Raw genomic sequence first — 18,055 nt, 5'->3', positions numbered from 1 at the left:
TCAACACTATAAATAACATCTTTAGATAACATCTTTATTAAGATAACATCTTTATTTTAAGAAAAAATAAATGTAAAATACAAATAAATGTATACCACTAAACTGTTCACATTTGTCTACTACGTGTGTGTGTGTGTGTGTGTGTGTGTGTGTGTGTGTGAATGCGTTTGATATAGTGTGTGTGTGTGTGTGTGCGTGTGTTAGATAAAGAATGAATGGAGAGTGAATGTCCTTTCCAAGGATCGCCACCTTGACGTGGTGGAAAGGCTTGTGTGTTCCAGTGATCCCAAGAGTGAGTAATTCTGGAGTTTTTTACTCCAGTTTGACTAAAGGCCCGTTCACACCAAGCACGATAACTATAAAGATAACGACAAAGATAACTATATATGCGTCCACACCAACGAACGATAACGGTCTTTTTATTCTAAGCACGCGCTCGCGCGCCCCATTTTAAATGCGCGAGACCTTTAAATTAGAATGGATTCTGATTGGCTGTCAGTGTTTTATCGTTTGACAGCTGAAAAAAAAACGTTCTGAAAGTGATCCCAACGATATCGTTCCTCATATCTTTATCGTTATAGTTGTGGTGTGAACTCTGTTATTCTTTAATATGGAGAACGATTTTTAGAATTATATCTTTATCGTTATCTTTATAGTTATCGTCCTTGGTGTGAACGGGCCTTACGAATGAGGTTCCAGACTAAGTGCGATCCAAATGGGCATTAACTAAATAAAAATATAGTTTTAAGCCTAATTACTTGATTTTGTCTTTCTTGATCTAGACACACATTCAGACACACTCACTCACACACACTCACACATACACACACAGAACACACACACACACACACACACACACACACACACACACATACACACACTGCCTAGAGTCACTCTGGATCTGCCATAACCAATTGCTAACTTTTGGTTGTGACGTAACCCTACAACTCAAAACTAACGCATGACATCAACGCCATCGTTCTCAGCCACTCCGGAGAAAACCAAAGAATACATCACAATCCCAGACGTAGTACTGAAGGGAAATAAAATTGAGCGGAAGTACACAGGAGGGCGGAGCCAGGCTAACATAATTTGGCCCCATCCTACCTATCAGATCTCCTCACCCCATACCTGCAATCCCGCACCCTTCGCTCTGCTGATACATGTCTCTTAGCAGTCCCCACATCTCGGCTTCGCTCCATGGGTGACAGGGCTTTCAGTGTGGCAGGTCCTAAACTGTGGAATGCCCTGCCACTTGAGATGCGCCAAAGCATAAGTATATCCACTTTTAAAAGTAAGTTAAAGACACATTTTTTTTTTAGCTTAGCTTTCCTGTCAGCCCCGTGATTTTGATTTTCACCTTGTGCTCAGTGTACTCCTGTATGCCCTTGGCTTTTTATGTTCCTTGTATGTAATCTATGTCCAATTTGATTGTACTGTTCGTACTATCAGTGAATTCAATCATGGATGTAGCTGCATTGTGTTTTAGTAGTTCTTTGTATTTCCTTGACTTCCTTGACTCCAATTTGTACAGTGTCCTTGGGTACCTTGAAAGACGCTTTTCTAAATAAATTTTTTTATTATTATTATTATTATTATCATATCAAGGGTGAAACTGTTAATAATGTAGACAGACAGCAATCTCATTCAATGTCAGTCATGTGTGTGGTAAAAATATCAATTATTAGGCATTTAAAAGCTCTGTTGATAAAAATGTAAAATAACAATGAGTCATTGATAAAATGAGTAATAAGTTTAATCAATCATTTTTTGAAGCAAATACAAACATTAAGTAAAAGTGAATGAGACAGATCTCTCTCTTTACTGACTGATAAGAGCCAAAGCATCTCAAGAGAAAAAGAGAAGAGAAGTGTCCAGTTTCAAAGGTACATGAGAGTATATCTTGCATTTGCTTGGAAGAGTAGAAGCAGAAGAGAAACTGAGGGATACAAATTCATTTAGAATACAAATCTGTTTCTCTCCTTTCATGCATTTCTGACAGACTGAATCTCTTGTTACAGTGTTGTAATATTACGAATGAATATTCTCCTTTGAGTGAATCTTCAGGTGTTTCTTCAGGACTGATGCTCAATGAAACTGTTTACCGCAGTGACCACAGTTAAATGGTCTTTCTTCAGAATGAGAAGCAGAAGTGATTTCAGAGCGAAAGCCTGAGCCGCTTCTTCCCAGTGTGAACTCTCATGTGAATCTTCAGACTTGATTTACATGTGAAGCGTTTTTTACACTGAGGGCAGGAGACAGATTTTTTGGCTTCTGTTTTTCCTCTCTTGTTCACGTCCATCAGGTCTAAAAGAAACATTACATCAAGTGAGATTTCAAATGAGAGACAAAAGTGAAATGAAAAGTGAAGCCCAAAGTCAAGATCACTGATGAGTTCAATAGTCATTTTAATCCCATCATATCTGGTCAACAACTGCTGTGCACTATTATGATCTATTTTAATATCATGAAGATGATTTGTGTTATAAATCACTAGTTTGGTCATGAAACTCTAGATGGTGCATGCTTGACATGTAAACTGTTAGCAATCACATCATTTCCAACACCTTTCTAACATTAACAGAGGAAGAATCTGGAAGCTTCTCGTCTCTGTATTCTTAATAAGCACCAGAGCAACTACAAAAACATGAACTGCTGTTAGAAAACATGAAAATACTGTTTGACGTTTTATCTTCACCATAATCAGTAATGTCAGAAAGAGAAAGTTGCACAGCGCTGCTATGTATATTGCTTTATTTCTGCTTGTTTTGACATGAGCGCCACCTACTGTCAGAGAGTGATTTTGCATTCACTGAACAGACAAATCACATGTCAAAATCAAACTTTTTTTCAACACATTCATGTTGGGTTGAACACGAGTTAACAGAAACCAATCAAACAACAAAATGTCTGTTGCTCATTGTGGCTGTTAAGAAACTAATGAATGAATGAGGCATTTATATGGCGCTACTATTTACTACTGTACACACCAAGCGCTTTACAATCACATCAGGTGTCGGCCTCATTCACAACCTGGATGATTCAACAGCAGCCACAGTGAAACAGCGCCAACTATAGGTGGAGAGGAGAGATTTCACTGTGACTAACTTACACAGAAGAGATTTTGTTTCTCAGCACATAAAGATGAACTACTTACCGTGATCTCAGACTACGGTGATGTGGTTTCTCCACTGCATGAATCTTCATGTGTATCTTCAGGTGACTTTTAAAAGAGAAAATCTTTCCACACTGATCACACGTGTGCGGCTTCTCTCTGCTGTGGATCCTCTCATGTGATTTCAGAGATGATGGTCGAATGAATCTCTTGTCACAGTGTGAACACTTGTAAGGTTTTTCTCCAGTGTGAATTATCTCGTGCTGTTTTAAACATTGAGCTGTAATAAAAGTCTTCTCACACACAAAGCACATGTACTCTCTCACACCGGTATGAGTTTTCTGATGTCTATGTAAAGAATTCTGCAGTGAAAAACTCTTTCCACATTCAGAACATGAATGTGGCTTCACCTTCGTATGAACTGTAAGGTGTCTCTTCAGGCTTGATGACTCAATAAATGTTTTTCCACACTCATCACATGTGAACGGCTTCTCTCCAGTGTGAACTCTCATGTGACTTTTAAGGTGTGCTGATCGGCTGAATATCTTCCCACATTGATTGCATGTGAACGGCTTCTCTCCAGTGTGAACTCTCATGTGAATCTCAAGACTTTGTTTGTATGTGAAACTCGATCCACATTGATCACATATAAATGGATTTTCTCCTGTGTGAACTCTCATGTGAATCTCAAGACTTTTTTTGTATGTGAAACTCTTTCCACACTGATCACACGTGTGCGGTTTTTCTCCAGTGTGGATCATCTCATGTCTTTTCAGAGATGCTGACACACTGTATCTCTTGTCACAGTGTGAACACTTGTAAGGTTTTTCTCCAAGGTGAATTCTCTCATGCTGTTTTAAACAGGTCACTGTAATAAAAGTCTTCTCACACTCAAAGCACATGTACTCTCTCACACCAGTGTGAATTTTCTGATGTCTATGTAAATATTCCAGCAGTGAAAAACTCTTTCCACACACAGAACATGAATGTGGCTTCACCTTCGTATGAACTGTAAGGTGTTTCTTCAGGTTTGATGACTCAATAAATGTTTTCCCGCACTGATCACATGTGAACAGCTTCTCTCCTGTGTGAACTCTCATGTGAATCTTAAGAGATGTTTTGTCTGTGAATCTCTTTTCACACTGTTCACACATGAACGGCTTCTCTCCGGTGTGGATCCTCATGTGAACATTAAGGGATGATGATTGACTGAAACTCGTCCCACACTGATCACATGTGAACGGCTTCTCTCCAGTGTGAACTCTCATGTGAATCTCAAGATGATGTTTGGCTGTGAAACTCTTCCCACATTGATCACATGTGAACGGCTTCTCTCCAGTGTGAACTCTCATGTGAATCTCAAGACTTTGTTTGGCTGTGAAACTCTTTCCACACTTAGTGCATGTGAAAGATTTCTTGTCTTTTCTTTTCTTTAAAAATGTATTCTTAGTCTTTGTGTGACTTTGAGGTTTGACATGATGTTCCTCCTCCACTTCACTCAGTTCTTCACTCTCCTCACTCTCTTCCATTAGCTCTGAAATGAAAGAAAAAAAAGAGTTTTTTGAATTACATTTCCAGCATCTGTCACATTTAGTGTTTGTCTGTTATGTTTGCCTGTGACACCCAGTTTCCCCAGGTGATTCTTTGATTTAAGTCATCACCTGATTCGTTAATTAGTCGTTATGAGTTCATTTGAAATCGAAAGCAGCTATCTGTCATTGAGTTTCATATTTTTATAGTATAATCCCACTGCATTCCCAACAACATAAATTATGCCTTCGTAGAGCATTTTTAAGGAAAATACCATCAGGGGACACATACTGCAAGCGCATCATCAAGCAAAGTGTGTTTCTCACATCGCATATCCTGTGCAATGAAGCCTGTGATTCAACCTTTTGAACTTTATGAATGTAATGAATGAGTACACACACAACGCCAGTAAATTAGCTTAAAAAGGGAAATATATATAATTAATTATGACAAGTTATAAGTGTGTGTATATATTTTATCAACTCTTAAGAAAGAGCATGCATACAGACTCTACAATCTCTTAAAGTCCCCGTGAACCGGAAGTTGCAAACGACTTTTCTCCAGTGTTATGACGTATTTCCAAGTGAAAGGGAATATTGAACAGAGGTTAAGCATTTTCAACCCAAGCCGTCAAACTTACGCCATTCCAGACCGGAAGTAACTTTTCAGACTTTGATTAAAGATAACCACGACAAACAAAAATTTTTTCTGTGTATTAACTGGCACAGATTAATTGTTCACCACAAAACTAGTAATATGCGCTAACAAAGTAAATAGAGTCAATTTTGATTTCAAGGGGACTTTAAAGGCTACATGAAATCAAAATTGACCCTATTTACTTTGTTAGCGCATATTACTAGTCTTGTGGTGAACAATTAATCCATTTAACCACTCCTCAAACCGTCAGTCTGCTATGAGCGAGAGATGCAACTTCCTGTTGCGACTTCCTGTTGTTGAATGCGCATGCGTCGCGTCTGAACGCGTTGTTGTCTTTGGAGCTCCATCGATTTGATTTATAATTCTTGATTTTACTCTTTAAACTTACTTACAACAAACATTTTCTACTTTTCCTCACTGAGAAGCACTACTGCTCAAACCTCATAGTTACAACGCGGACTGTTGAGCAGACGTGTCTCAAGCCTGTTAGTGATCCAACGCTGGATACTCTTATAGGTTACTCCCGGGGATCACGGCTGAACGCGTCTTCTCAACACTCACTTACAAACATTTTTCACCTATCGTGCGTCTACTCTACACCCGTACCACTAAAAAGACGGATTATATCTAAGACGTTTGTCAGAAATTAGTATTAATTGATAGCATCACTGGTAGTGTCGTTGCTAACTTACTGTCCATCTGTTAAAATGGCGAATATATCAGATGTATGTAGTCTACCTTTTGGTGCAGGTGAAGACACATTTGAGCTGCACGCGGTGCAGTCTGAGCCGGAAGCTGTTGAGAAACAGATCCACAACCTTTTAGTGAGACAGGCCGAGCTGATAGACCGGCGTTTGGCTCTTGAAACATCACGCGCCGATGCTCACAAATCAGAGATTAATGTTACTAACCCGCTGACTCCGACCTCGTCTACTCCGTGCGTCACTCAGCATCGGTCCCGAGCGCCAAGGTCGCGATCAGCCATGGTCTCGTTCACTCCGGCTCCAACACGCCACCACGAAGCCTGGATATTTCCGCAGCGGAAGACGCGAGTCAGGTCTAGAGCAAGACCCTCTCCGACCCTCCCGGTTTTCGAGTTATCCACACAAAACCGCTTCTCCCCTCTTCGCGAAACAGAATGCGATGCTGTGATCATCGGTGATTCCATTGTTCGGCACGTCCATGCTACATCAGGTAAAAATAAGGTGCACAGTCACTGCTTTCCTGGTGCTCGTGTTTCTGAAATCGCTGCTCGCGTTCCCGATATTCTGAACGATAACGAGCGCGTCGGAACTTTGGTATTGCACGCGGGAGTGAACGACATCAGGCTGCGCCAGACGGAAGTTCTGAAGAAAGACTTCAGGAATCTGATCGAGACGGTACGCTGCACATCGCCTGAAACAACGATCATTGTGTCAGGACCGCTTCCCACGTACCGTCTAGGACATGACAAGTTTAGTAGATTATTCGCACTAAATGAATGGTTAACGTCATGGTGCAATGAACAGAAACTGCTCTTTGTAAATAATTGGAATCTGTTTTGGGAGCGTCCTAGGCTTTTCCGTGCTGATGGCTTACACCCAAACAGATTCGGATCGGATCTTCTGTCAGATAACATCTCCAAAATGTTAAATACCTTTTGACTAGTAACCAAAAGTCCAAATCATAGTCTCTGCTGCACCAAATTAACTGATATAAATACTAGTGTAGAACATTGCATAAAAACTGTGTCTATTCCTCGTTTAGTGCGATCAAATAATAAATCTACTGCAGGATCTAGGAAAAATCTAATTGTTATTAAAACAGAAAATGTTGCTATTAGTAAACAAAAACAATTTCTAAAGCTAGGTCTTTTAAACATTAGATCACTCACACCTAAGGCAGTTATTGTAAATGAAATAGTCCCAGATAATAGCATCGATGTACTTTGCCTTACTGAAACCTGGCTTAAACCAAATGATTATTTCGGTCTAAATGAGTCTAACTCCATCAGGATACTCCTATAAGCACGAGCCCCGTCTGATTGGTCGTGGCGGCGGTGTTGCAACTATCTATAGAGATTTTCTTAGTGTTACTCAGAAAACGGGTTATAAGTTTATTTCATTTGAAGTACTTGTACTAAATGTTACGCTCTTAGATGATAGAAAAACATCCCTATTATCTCTAGCCTTGGCTACTGTATATAGACCGCCTGGGCCTTACGCTGATTTCCTAAAAGAATTTGCAAATTTTCTCTCAGATCTATTGGTCAATGTCGATAAAGTATTAATTGTTGGAGATTTTAACATACACGTAGATAATCAAAATGATACGTTAGGGGCTGCGTTTACAGATTTATTAAACTCCTTTGGGGTTAAGCAAAACGTTACCGGACCAACTCATCGTCTTAATCATACACTCGATTTAATTATATCACATGGAACCGATCCAACCGATATAGAAATCATTCCGCAAAGTGATGATGTAACTGACCATTACATGGTAACTTGCATATTACATACCCCGGTAATATATCATGCTGCGCCGCGTTATCGATTAGGCAGAACAATCCTTCCATCCACCATAGATAATTTTTCAAATTGCTTATCGGATCTGTCTCAGCTGCTGCCTGAACCCAAACAAACAGATGAACTAGACGAACTAACCAGCACTATGAGCACCATTCTCTCTGGAAAATTGGATATTGTTGCACCTATGAGACTAAAAAAGGTCAGAGAGAAAATTAAAGCACCATGGTACAACAATACTACGCGTGTTCTAAAGAGAGAAACCCGTAATTTAGAGCATAAATGGAAACAAACTAATTTAGAGGTCTTTAGAATCGCGTGGAAAGACAGTATGTCACGCTATAAAAAGGCCCTAAAAGCGGCCAGGGCTGAGCACCTCCGCAAACTAATAGAAAACAACCATAACAATCCTAGGTTCTTATTTAACACCGTGGCTAGACTAACAAATAAACAGATGTCTCCTGAACAAAATATCCCGTTACAGTTTAGTAGTAATGATTTCATGAATTTTTTCACTGAGAAAATAGAAAACATCAGATCCACAATTGTAAACGTTCAATCCTCAATCGCGCCTTATAAATCAGCCTCGATTATCACCCCGCAAGAACAATTACAGTGCTTTACAACTATAGAACAAAAAGAGTTAAATAAACTTATCATTTCATGTTTATTAGATTTCATCAACATGTTTATTAGATCCCATACCAACTAAACTATTGAAAGAAGTGTTACCTATAGTGGAAGAGCCTCTCCTCAATATTATTAACTCATCTTTAAAGCCGAACTCGGCAACTCTAGCGAACTCTAGTCACTTCTTCGCTGATTTTCCCTTTTGTTGTTGCATGTTTTCCCCACGAGCTCCCCCTACAGCTGTGGTGGGGCGTATATTTCACAACACAGTCGTAAAAAACTCACTTGCGGTGGCCTCCTCCCCTTCTCTACCGCTGCTCATGTGTGTTTGTTTTGATCGGAGCCAGCCAACTGTATCGCGTGGAGCTATGTCTATCGAGGTGGGTAATCTGGTAATACATCATACATGCGTGTGTGTTTATGTCGAATTGCCGTAAAGCAATTTGTGTTTCGCGCTCGTTCTCGTTCTCGCTTTTGCTTCTCACGAGACTTCCAATTTCTATCTTGCCGGGACGGTAGTGAACAAGTTGCAAGGTTGTTTTTTCCGCCTGGGAACGCTGGGGGGAGTGGGGAAAGTCACCAATATCACCAGAACAGGTTGTTTAACCATACAAATAATTTCTAGACAGTTTTATTAAGTTAAAAAAGCTACCAAGTTCTCCTTTAACTTTAGGTCATGTTCCAAGAACATTTAAATTGGCAGTTATAAAACCTCTCATTAAGAAACCACAATTAGACCCAAATAACCTAGCAAATTATAGACCCATTTCAAATCTACCTTTTATGTCCAAAATATTAGAAAAAGTTGTGTCTGCCCAACTGGGCTCTTTCTTGCAAGAAAATGACACCTATGAAAAGTTTCAGTCTGGATTCAGGCCGCACCATAGCACTGAAACTGCGCTCGTTAAAATCACAAATGATTTACTCTTAGCTTCTGACCAAGGCTGTATCTCAATACTAGTTTTACTTGATCTTAGTGCTGCGTTCGATACTATAGATCACATAATACTCTTAGATCGACTACAAAACTATACCGGTGTTCAAGGACAAGCATTAAGCTGGTTCAGATCATACTTATCAGACCGCTACCATTTTGTCTATTCAAATGGAGAAAAATCGATCATAACTCCAGTAAACTATGGAGTGACGCAAGGATCTGTGTTAGGCCCTCTATTATTCTCAATATATATGCTGCCACTTGGAAATATTATAAGGAAACATGGAATTAGTTTCCATTGTTATGCTGATGACACTCAACTATATATTTCATCACGGCCAGATGAAAACGCTAAATTATCCAAACTGACAGAGTGTGTTAAAGATATAAAAGATTGGATGACGCACAATTTTCTTTTATTAAATCCAGATAAGACAGAGGTAATACTTATCGGTTAAAAAAACCGCCCACAAAACCTCTTACAATACAACTTTAACATAGTAGGATGTCCTGTTACTTTATCCTCTCCAGTAAAAGACCTGGGTGTTATACTAGACTGCAACCTGTCTTTTGAAAATCATATTTCATATGTTACAAAAACAGCCTTTTTCCACCTTAGAAACATTGCTAAGCTACGTAATATGCTATCAGTTTCTGACGCAGAAAAGTTAGTTCATGCATTCATGACCTCGAGACTAGATTACTGTAATGCTTTATTAGCTGGTTGTCCTGCATCCTCAATAAACAAGCTACAGCTAGTCCAAAATGCCGCCGCTAGAGTTCTTACTAGATCAAGAAAATTTGACCATATAACACCAATTTTATCATCACTACATTGGTTACCTATAAAGTTCCGTATTAATTACAAGGTATTGCTACTGACTTATAAAGCCCTAAACGGCTTAGCTCCAGTCTATTTAACGGACCTTCTATCGCCCTATAATCCATCGCGCTCTTTAAGATCACTAAATTCGAGGCGTTTGGTCATACCTAGGATATCTAGATCCACCAAAGGAGGGAGAGCATTTTCACATTTAGCTCCAAAACTCTGGAATAGTCTTCCGGATACTGTTCGTTGCTCAGACTCGCTCTCCCAGTTTAAAACTAGATTAAAGACGCACCTCTTCAGCCAGGCATTTATATAATAGCCTACTTTTAATCTTACAGTTAAATCCGGTCTCTACTTCATAAACGCCAGAGGAGAACTGGCCCCCGACTGAGCCTGGGTTCTCCCAAGGTTTTTTTTTTTTTTCTCCATTAGGTCACCTGATGGAGTTTTTCGGTTCCTTGCCACTGTTGCCTTTGGCTTGCTCAGTTGGGGATACTTAATTTGATTAATCGATTCAACAGTGCTATTGATCAGCATTACCAAACGTGGATGTTTTACACCAGAAACAAACACTGATGTACTATTTTATTTAATACTGTGAAGCTGCTTTGATACAATCTGTATTGTGAAAAGCGCTATATAAAAAAAAAAAAAAAAGGAGGAGGAGCGCTAAAGTAAAACCCTGCCCTCTGTTCAATATTCCCTTTCACTGGGAAATACGTCACAACACTGGAGAAAAGTCGTTTGCAACTTCCAGTTCATGCGGACTTTAATATGTGTGATTAACCCTTTCCATTCCAGCTAGTACTTTGTAATGTTATTAGAATTCAGTTTTAAAGGAACATTCCGACTTTTTGGGACTTTAGCTTATTCACCATATCCCCCAGAGTTAGATAGGCCCATACATACCTTTTTCATCTCCGTGCGTTCTGTAACTCTGTTTGACGCACCCACCGCTAGCCTAGCTTAGCACAAAGACTGGAGGTAAACGGCTCCAGCTAGCATACTGCTTAGAGCACTGCACGGGGCAAAACATCCAGCCCTAACTGAGACCTGGCCCGTTGTGTTCAAGCCCTAACAATTATGCCCACAAATATGAATACAGACTGTCCATTACAGAGAAGCATAAGCATGCAGTAGAGCAGTGGTTCCAAACCTTTTTCCTTGGGGCCCCCCCATGTACATATTTAACAATCCGTGACCCCCCCCCCCCCCCAATACTATATATACATACATACTATATATACCCCCCCATTAATATATATATATATATATACATATATATATTGATTGATTGATGCTATGCATACTGGGAACTATATTCTCAGACGGCGAAGCACTGCTACTTTGGCAGAGTGATTTGCTCGCAGCGCCTGAGAAGCCCTGTGGTGAAGAGCAGAGAGTTCACTCAGAGTTGGAGTAAATCACTCCGCAGAAGTAGCAGTGCTTCGCCGTCTGAGAATATAGTTCCCAGTATGTATACGGTTAGAAGATGGCTGTGTCTCATGTGACCTTGTTATTCGTACACGCTGTGACTATACAAATCACAACATGTAAATAGGAAAATGTTGGCGTTATTTTGTCACTTTTTTGTCAATCGATTGTCGAGTTCACGCGTGTGATCATAGGTTACTAAACCAATGCGCGTGAACACGACAATCGATTACTGTGGACTTCGACCGAAAACAGGATGTAAATACAGGTATGTGCGCTGACTGAAATAACATCATTTTTATTCATATCTTTCACATCTACTGCAGTCAGATTTACCCGAGTTCACTCTGAAGGAATCACTCACATTAGCTGTGCACTTGTAATGACACATCAAGGATGTTAAGAGGCTAAAAGCAGGTTTAAAACTTGCCCCATTGAAGTCAACAGGGTGCAAATTTTAAAAAGAGGATAACATGGTATAGGCAACACCGATTTTTGTCGTTGTTCTCTGTATTGACAGCACTCCAAATTTACAAAAAAATTAGCTCAATGTTAAAATTGACCGGAGTTCTCCTTTAAGTGCACTTAAAGAGCAACTTGCAGGTTAAATTTATAACTGAATTAATACTTAATATTGTCTGAAGAGGTTTTTTAAAAACACATATGTAGAAATTACTAATGAAATCTAATTGGTTGTAGAGATTTTGATGAAAATGTGCTAGGCTCTGGAATACGCCTTTCCCCCTATAGCAACGCGTCATATGACGTATGCCGAGGTAAATATGAGCTCGCGTTCAGCCAGCGCTCTCATTGTGGGTGTAGTAGTTAGAGCAGTAGTGAGCGACAGAGAAAGTTTTAGATCGAGTTTTAGAGAAGCCATAATGGTAAATTATTGTGTTTGTGCTGGTTGCACAAAATCCAGCCTGTCAGGACATCGTGTCCATCATTTTCCTTCTAGGAAAAACAAGGCTTTTCGTTCTTGGGTGCGTTTTGTTCAGGTGAAGAGAGCAGACTTCACTGCCGCGTCTGTCACCGCACACTCGGTCGTTTGTGGCGCACATTTCACTCCGGAGAATTATCGACCTGGAGATTTGTTGGAATCTCGGATGGGATTTCGGAGTAAGGACCATGTGAGGCTGATCACTGTGGGCCATCATAGGCATGCTCGTCGGAGAACTCGGTTTCTTCATTCACATCCATTGTAATTTGTAACCTGAGCTCTTTCAGTGCACGGATCTTCGGGTTCTCCCGCCGGATGTAGGCGTGAGCACAACATCAACTGGCAAACGCAATGTAAGCGGAACGAAACTGAGCTACTCGTTATTGTGTTTGTGTGGACCGTTTATCAGTTTGGACCAGTGCAGCGTGAGCCTGATCAAGCAACACTGTAGCCTAACTGCGAGATCCAGTAAATAAAGCATTTGAATTCGCCACTGAAGTAATAACATCGCTGCGAGATCTAGTGAGAAATGTTCACATTTCTCCGTTATTAACGGATCAAACAGCGCTGACGTGGAAACCAGGAATAAACATTGTGCAATGAATGAACGAACTATCCAGTGTCCACAGATCAGCAACATTCACCATGGATTTACTGTAGTAACACTAACTGCAACCATGGAAGTTTGGCATTTTCCACTAAGGCCCAATATGCATCCACCTCCCTGCAACACTGACTTTCCTCAGCTGTAAACATTGCCTCGCATTTCCCACACAAGCACCTATGGAACAAAAAATGTTAGCAGGAATAAATATCTCTCTGTCTCTCGATGAGAAACCGCTAAGTTATATCACGTAACGTTAGTCTGGGCGGATATTAATGAGCATGACAAACGCCTGATCAAAGCTTAGTTTCTGTTATTGTAAGTTCCAGTATGTTCTGTCTAACATTAATCCTGGCCTGTCCCTGCTCTCTTGGCAGCCTAGCAGGCTCATAATTGTATGGCTGTGGTCCGTCAACAATTTCCTCAGCGTCCGAAATGTCATTGCAATCCATATTTCCCTGTTGTTTGAATCGACCGCTCTCCCTCGTGCTACGTCACGACTCTCGCCCGTCACGCCCATTTTCAGATGCGGAAGTAAAATTTTCTCACAAAAACGACTCCAGAAGCCACTGTAGCGTATTTATAATTTTTTTTTAAGAAAATCTAGTTCCTACATTATTTTTCTATACATTGACTTGTTGGGTCTTCTAACCTGCAAGTTGCTCTTTAATACTTTGTTGGTCTTTCTTAGTATTTCTCAGCTTTCCACTGTTATCGGTTGATGAGAATGTTATATTTATTTTACTTATTCCTTTTTTTATTCTTTGTCCTTTACCTTTTTTGTTATTATTATTACTTATACCTGTTTATTTATTTGTTTGGTTGTTTACTTATTTTCTTTTAATAAAAAATTATAAATAAATCATAAAAAAGAAAAAAAAAACATATTCAGTGACCATAACTCATTAGTCAGCTAGAACAATTAAAGGGGTGGTTGATTATGATTTCATTCTCTAACTTTAGTTAGTGTGTAATGTTGCTGTTTGAGCATAAACAACATCTGCAAAGTTGCAACACTTAAAGTCCAAAGCAAAGGGAGATATTTGCTTTTAAAGAAATAGTTTTTTAAGGACTACAACAAACGGCTGGTATGGATTACACGACATTCCACACGGGTTAGTGACATCACCAACCCTAAAATGTACATAATCCCCGCCCCCGAACACGCAGTCCATGTTAAGAAGAGGAAAAGTTGTAGTCGAGCACATTTTTGAGTCAGCTCAAACTGTAGCATCAGTCTTTTCACATGCAATAGAAAGTCACTCTGTGTGCATGTCACAACAGTTCCTATACAGAGATTTATAGATTATCATGACAGAATATGCTAATTGAAGATAGATAACTCCACATCAGCAACATAAATTCATCAACTAAGCATTCAGAGACGTCCAGTTGCATTCTTCATGTCACTTCTTCTTGAGTCTCCCTATATTTGTCTGACTCAATTTAAACATTAAAGGCAGAACAGTTTCTGTCATTGTAGTGTGTGTATCATCATGAGGTAATCAGAACTGCTAACACACAAACACACACACACACACACACACACACACACACACACACACACACACACACACACAGACACACACACACACACACACACACACACACACACACACACACACACACACACACACACACACACACACACACACACACACACACACACACACACACACACACACACACACAGGAGCTCTTGAAGCTCCGCCCTCTTTGTCGGGAGCAGCAGCTCATTTGCATTTAAAGGGCCAGACACAAAACGGTGCTTTTTTGCTAACTCTCAAAGAGTGACTTTAACATGTTATATAAAAACATCTGTGAGGTATTTTGAGCTAAAACTTCACACACACACTCTGTCACATCAGAGATTTATTTTACATCTTGTGAAAAGGGATACATTACCACCCCTTTAATTCTAGAGAGGAGCATTTTGATAATTATATGCACCACATTACATATGCATTATAATTTTTATGTTAAATATTTAATGCATGTTTAAATAAATCAGTAAAGTTTTTATGACAGTCACCATTTAAATGTTTATATTTAAAGTGGAAATATGATTATGTAATTGTTACGTTAGTATAACTTTATTATTATAAAAAACATCCTTGAATGTAATTTAAGTGTTTTATACAAATCAGTAAATGTTAACCTTCAATATTAAAGTAATGTAGTACCAACTGACTCCCATGTGTAGTTTAGAACATTATTTGAGAGATTTTCTTTCCTTGAGAACATTTGCCATGTACTTTATCTGATATATACAGTATATCCAAAACAATCAATATCGAATCAAATCGCAAGCTTGTGAATAGAAATCGAATCGAATCGTGGAAATTGTGTCAATACTCAGCAAACTATATTGAAAAATGTAAAAATGTTTGATAAGATGGTTGCAATAAAATGGCAGTTATAAATGTAAAATAAAACAGCTAAAATATTTAGTTGGACCTGTGGTTGACAATCAATACAACAGTTTCTCAAACCTCCCTTTACAGACCATTTTCTGAAAACAAACAAAAAAGAAAATATTCTTCTATGTCATAGTTTACCTGTTTATCTAAATGTGAAGAAGTGCTTGAATGTTTCTAACATGAATGTTCTTCAGCATCATGAATGAATGAAGAATAAACACCAACCTCTTTGTTCTTCAGGATCTTCAGTGTGTTTCATTCTGCAGGGTTCTGGATCACTCATGTTCTCACTTTCCTCTTTAATAAACTCAGTCTTTACAGATATCAACTGTTCCTGATGCATTGTGCTCGTCTTCACTTGTAGCTGATGGGAATATTCCAGCATTTATTGAAGAATTACAGTGGGAAGAGCTTCACTGACCATGTGCCTGTTGTGGGAAGAGCTTCACTGATGATGTGATTGTTGTGGGAGGAGCTTCACTGATGATGTGATTGTTGTGGGAGGAGCTTCACTGATGATGTGATTGTTGTGGGAGGGGCTTCACTGATGATGAATTTCACTGTAGGAGAACAAAAATCAAAAATCAAAGTTATCAGTTTCTTAGTTTATTTTAATACTAAATGTAAGCATTTATGTCTGTATCTCTATATAGCAACCAACAATTACCCTCAGTCTATACACACCAATGAAATGAGCTTTAAGTGTCAATTTACAGGAGATCTGAAGACATCAGCATAATAAATGAGGTGAAAACAGGAACTATTGTCATGAAATAAAGAGTGTTTTCAGCAGATCTCTTAATATTGATGAGCCTCAGACTATCAACACTCATTCAACAAGCCATTCAGGATCATCAGCAGATCATCTCACTTTATTCTGAGTGTTTGCTGTTAGAAACACATTATTTAAGTCAGGATACATGATAAAAGACTATAAAACTGCTCTACTGAAAGATGATAGTTATTTCTCTCAATATGACATGAATAAAAACTCAATAACACAAAAACAAACACTAATGCCACTCATCTTCAACCACTACAGCTACATGACTATGAACTGAAACATGGTTTGATTTTATAACATTCATTGTATTAAGGTAATTAGATCTCTAACACGTAACAGTTTTTATGTGTAGAGACTGACAATCATTAATGACAATTAGATGATTATCTTTGCTTAATGTTGCGAACAGCAGCTAAGCTAATTACAGACATGGACAAAATTGTCGGTACCCTTGGTAAATATGAACAAAAAAAGCTGGTGAAAATAAATCTGCATCATTAATCCTTCAGATCCTTTATTTAAAAAAAAAAAAACCCCACAAAAATCGAACTTTTCATTGAAGTAAACAAATTTAAAATGGGGAGGGGGTCACATTGTGAAATAATTGTTTTTCTCTAATACACGTTGGACACAATTAATGGTACCCTTAGAAATAATTTTGAGTAAAATATCTCTGAAGTATATTCCCATCCATTTACATTTTTAGCACAACAGGGTGACTAGTAGGGATGCACCGAGCCCGATACTGAGCTCATGTACTCGTAAAAATGGCCCGATGCAACAGCCGATACCAGGCAGCGTGTGTACAGTGTTTATGTCCAGACAAAGAAACACTGACAACAGAAATTATAATGGGGATAAAAAAGAAGGCTGTCTATGAAGGTAAATGTATCTTATCAGTGTAATATTACTATTTTTAATAGGTTTTATCCTCACTAGCTTGTTTGTTATACCAGTTAATCTAGGTATGTCCCAAAACCATATGAAACAATAACAATCTTTGACTTAAAATATATGTTATGCTTACCCTCCTGTGGAAGCTTCTGGATCCTTCTTGTCCCGGTCAGTAAGATGTAGGCTTCTACTGCCTTTTATATTGCTATAATACTTTCTTTGTAGAGCTGAAGTAAGACTGAAAACTTTTTGTCTTTATAAAAGAAAGGTTTATTTAAACAAAAGAGAAAAATACTGGTTAAACAATGATCAATTCTTGTAGCAAAATATCAAAAGGTTACAGATTATAGTACTTCAGCTTATCCATTTTTACGGCAGCAGTCCTATGTTTTACAAAGAGCTACTTCCCTATAAGCAGTCCAAGCGATAAATCTGTTAAAAATTAAGCTATCAAGCTTTCGAGTCAAAAAAGCCAAAAAAATAACAGCAAGGCGTTCTGAGCAATAAAAAGAAAAAAGATCTAGAAGAGAGAACTAACTCTCACTAGATAGAGATGCACACAAAAAAATGAACACCAATGCACACACTTGTCATATGCATTTACAGACATACTTAAACTAAACTTGCACTTCCTCTTAAGCTGAGCAAGTAACGAAATCTTGTGACTTAGGTGCGGGGAACAGGAACTTAGTCTTCCATGGCTTCAGCTAGAACATCCTCTTGCGTCACTCTTGGCCTTAGGCCTGTATGGTCGTTCTTCCTTCCTTTGCGCTT

The 18,055-nt window shown here is 38.9% G+C and overlaps 1 protein-coding gene across 2 annotated transcripts; it reads right to left on the bottom strand.

Annotated features, from left to right (window-relative positions):
• Nucleotides 1–1,736: 1,736 nt before the first annotated feature.
• LOC308686573 (uncharacterized protein) lies at nucleotides 1,737–17,900 on the bottom strand. Of its 2 annotated transcripts, XM_081395004.1 has the most exons (5): nucleotides 17,415–17,900; nucleotides 15,829–16,163; nucleotides 3,158–4,649; nucleotides 2,991–3,072; nucleotides 1,737–2,307 (listed from the first exon to the last, which is right to left on the bottom strand). In XM_081395004.1, the coding sequence occupies exons 2-4, from the start codon at nucleotides 15,986–15,988 to the stop codon at nucleotides 3,027–3,029; spliced, it is 1,698 nt and encodes a 565-aa protein (XP_081251130.1). In that variant the 5' UTR covers nucleotides 15,989–16,163; nucleotides 17,415–17,900; the 3' UTR covers nucleotides 1,737–2,307; nucleotides 2,991–3,026. The 2 variants fall into 2 exon arrangements, with proteins under 2 accessions (XP_081251130.1, XP_081251129.1); XM_081395003.1 differs by lacking the exon at nucleotides 2,991–3,072 and having other exon boundaries at nucleotides 1,740–2,307.
• Between the last annotated feature and the right edge of the window lie 155 nt (nucleotides 17,901–18,055).

Source organism: Scardinius erythrophthalmus (genome assembly GCF_964197995.2).
Source record: "Scardinius erythrophthalmus genome assembly, contig: HAP1_SCAFFOLD_445, whole genome shotgun sequence".
NCBI classification, from domain to species: domain Eukaryota; kingdom Metazoa; phylum Chordata; class Actinopteri; order Cypriniformes; family Leuciscidae; genus Scardinius; species Scardinius erythrophthalmus.
The sequence above is the reverse complement of the archived record's forward strand: the minus strand, read 5'-3'. Positions and strand labels throughout refer to the sequence as shown.

What these genes read in the sequence shown, in the direction of transcription:
- LOC308686573 (XM_081395003.1), bottom strand. Translation starts at nt 15,988, where the DNA reads ATGCTGGAATATTCCCATCAGCTACAAGTGAAGACGAGCACAATGCAT. An exon ending in AGATCCTGAAGAACAAAGAG is followed by an intron (nt 4,650 to 15,828) that starts GTTGGTGTTTAT and finishes CTTTCATTTCAG; the next exon opens with AGCTAATGGAAGAGAGTGAG. An exon ending in CACCGTAGTCTGAGATCACG is followed by an intron (nt 2,308 to 3,157) that starts GTAAGTAGTTCA and finishes TGTTTCTTTTAG; the next exon opens with ACCTGATGGACGTGAACAAG.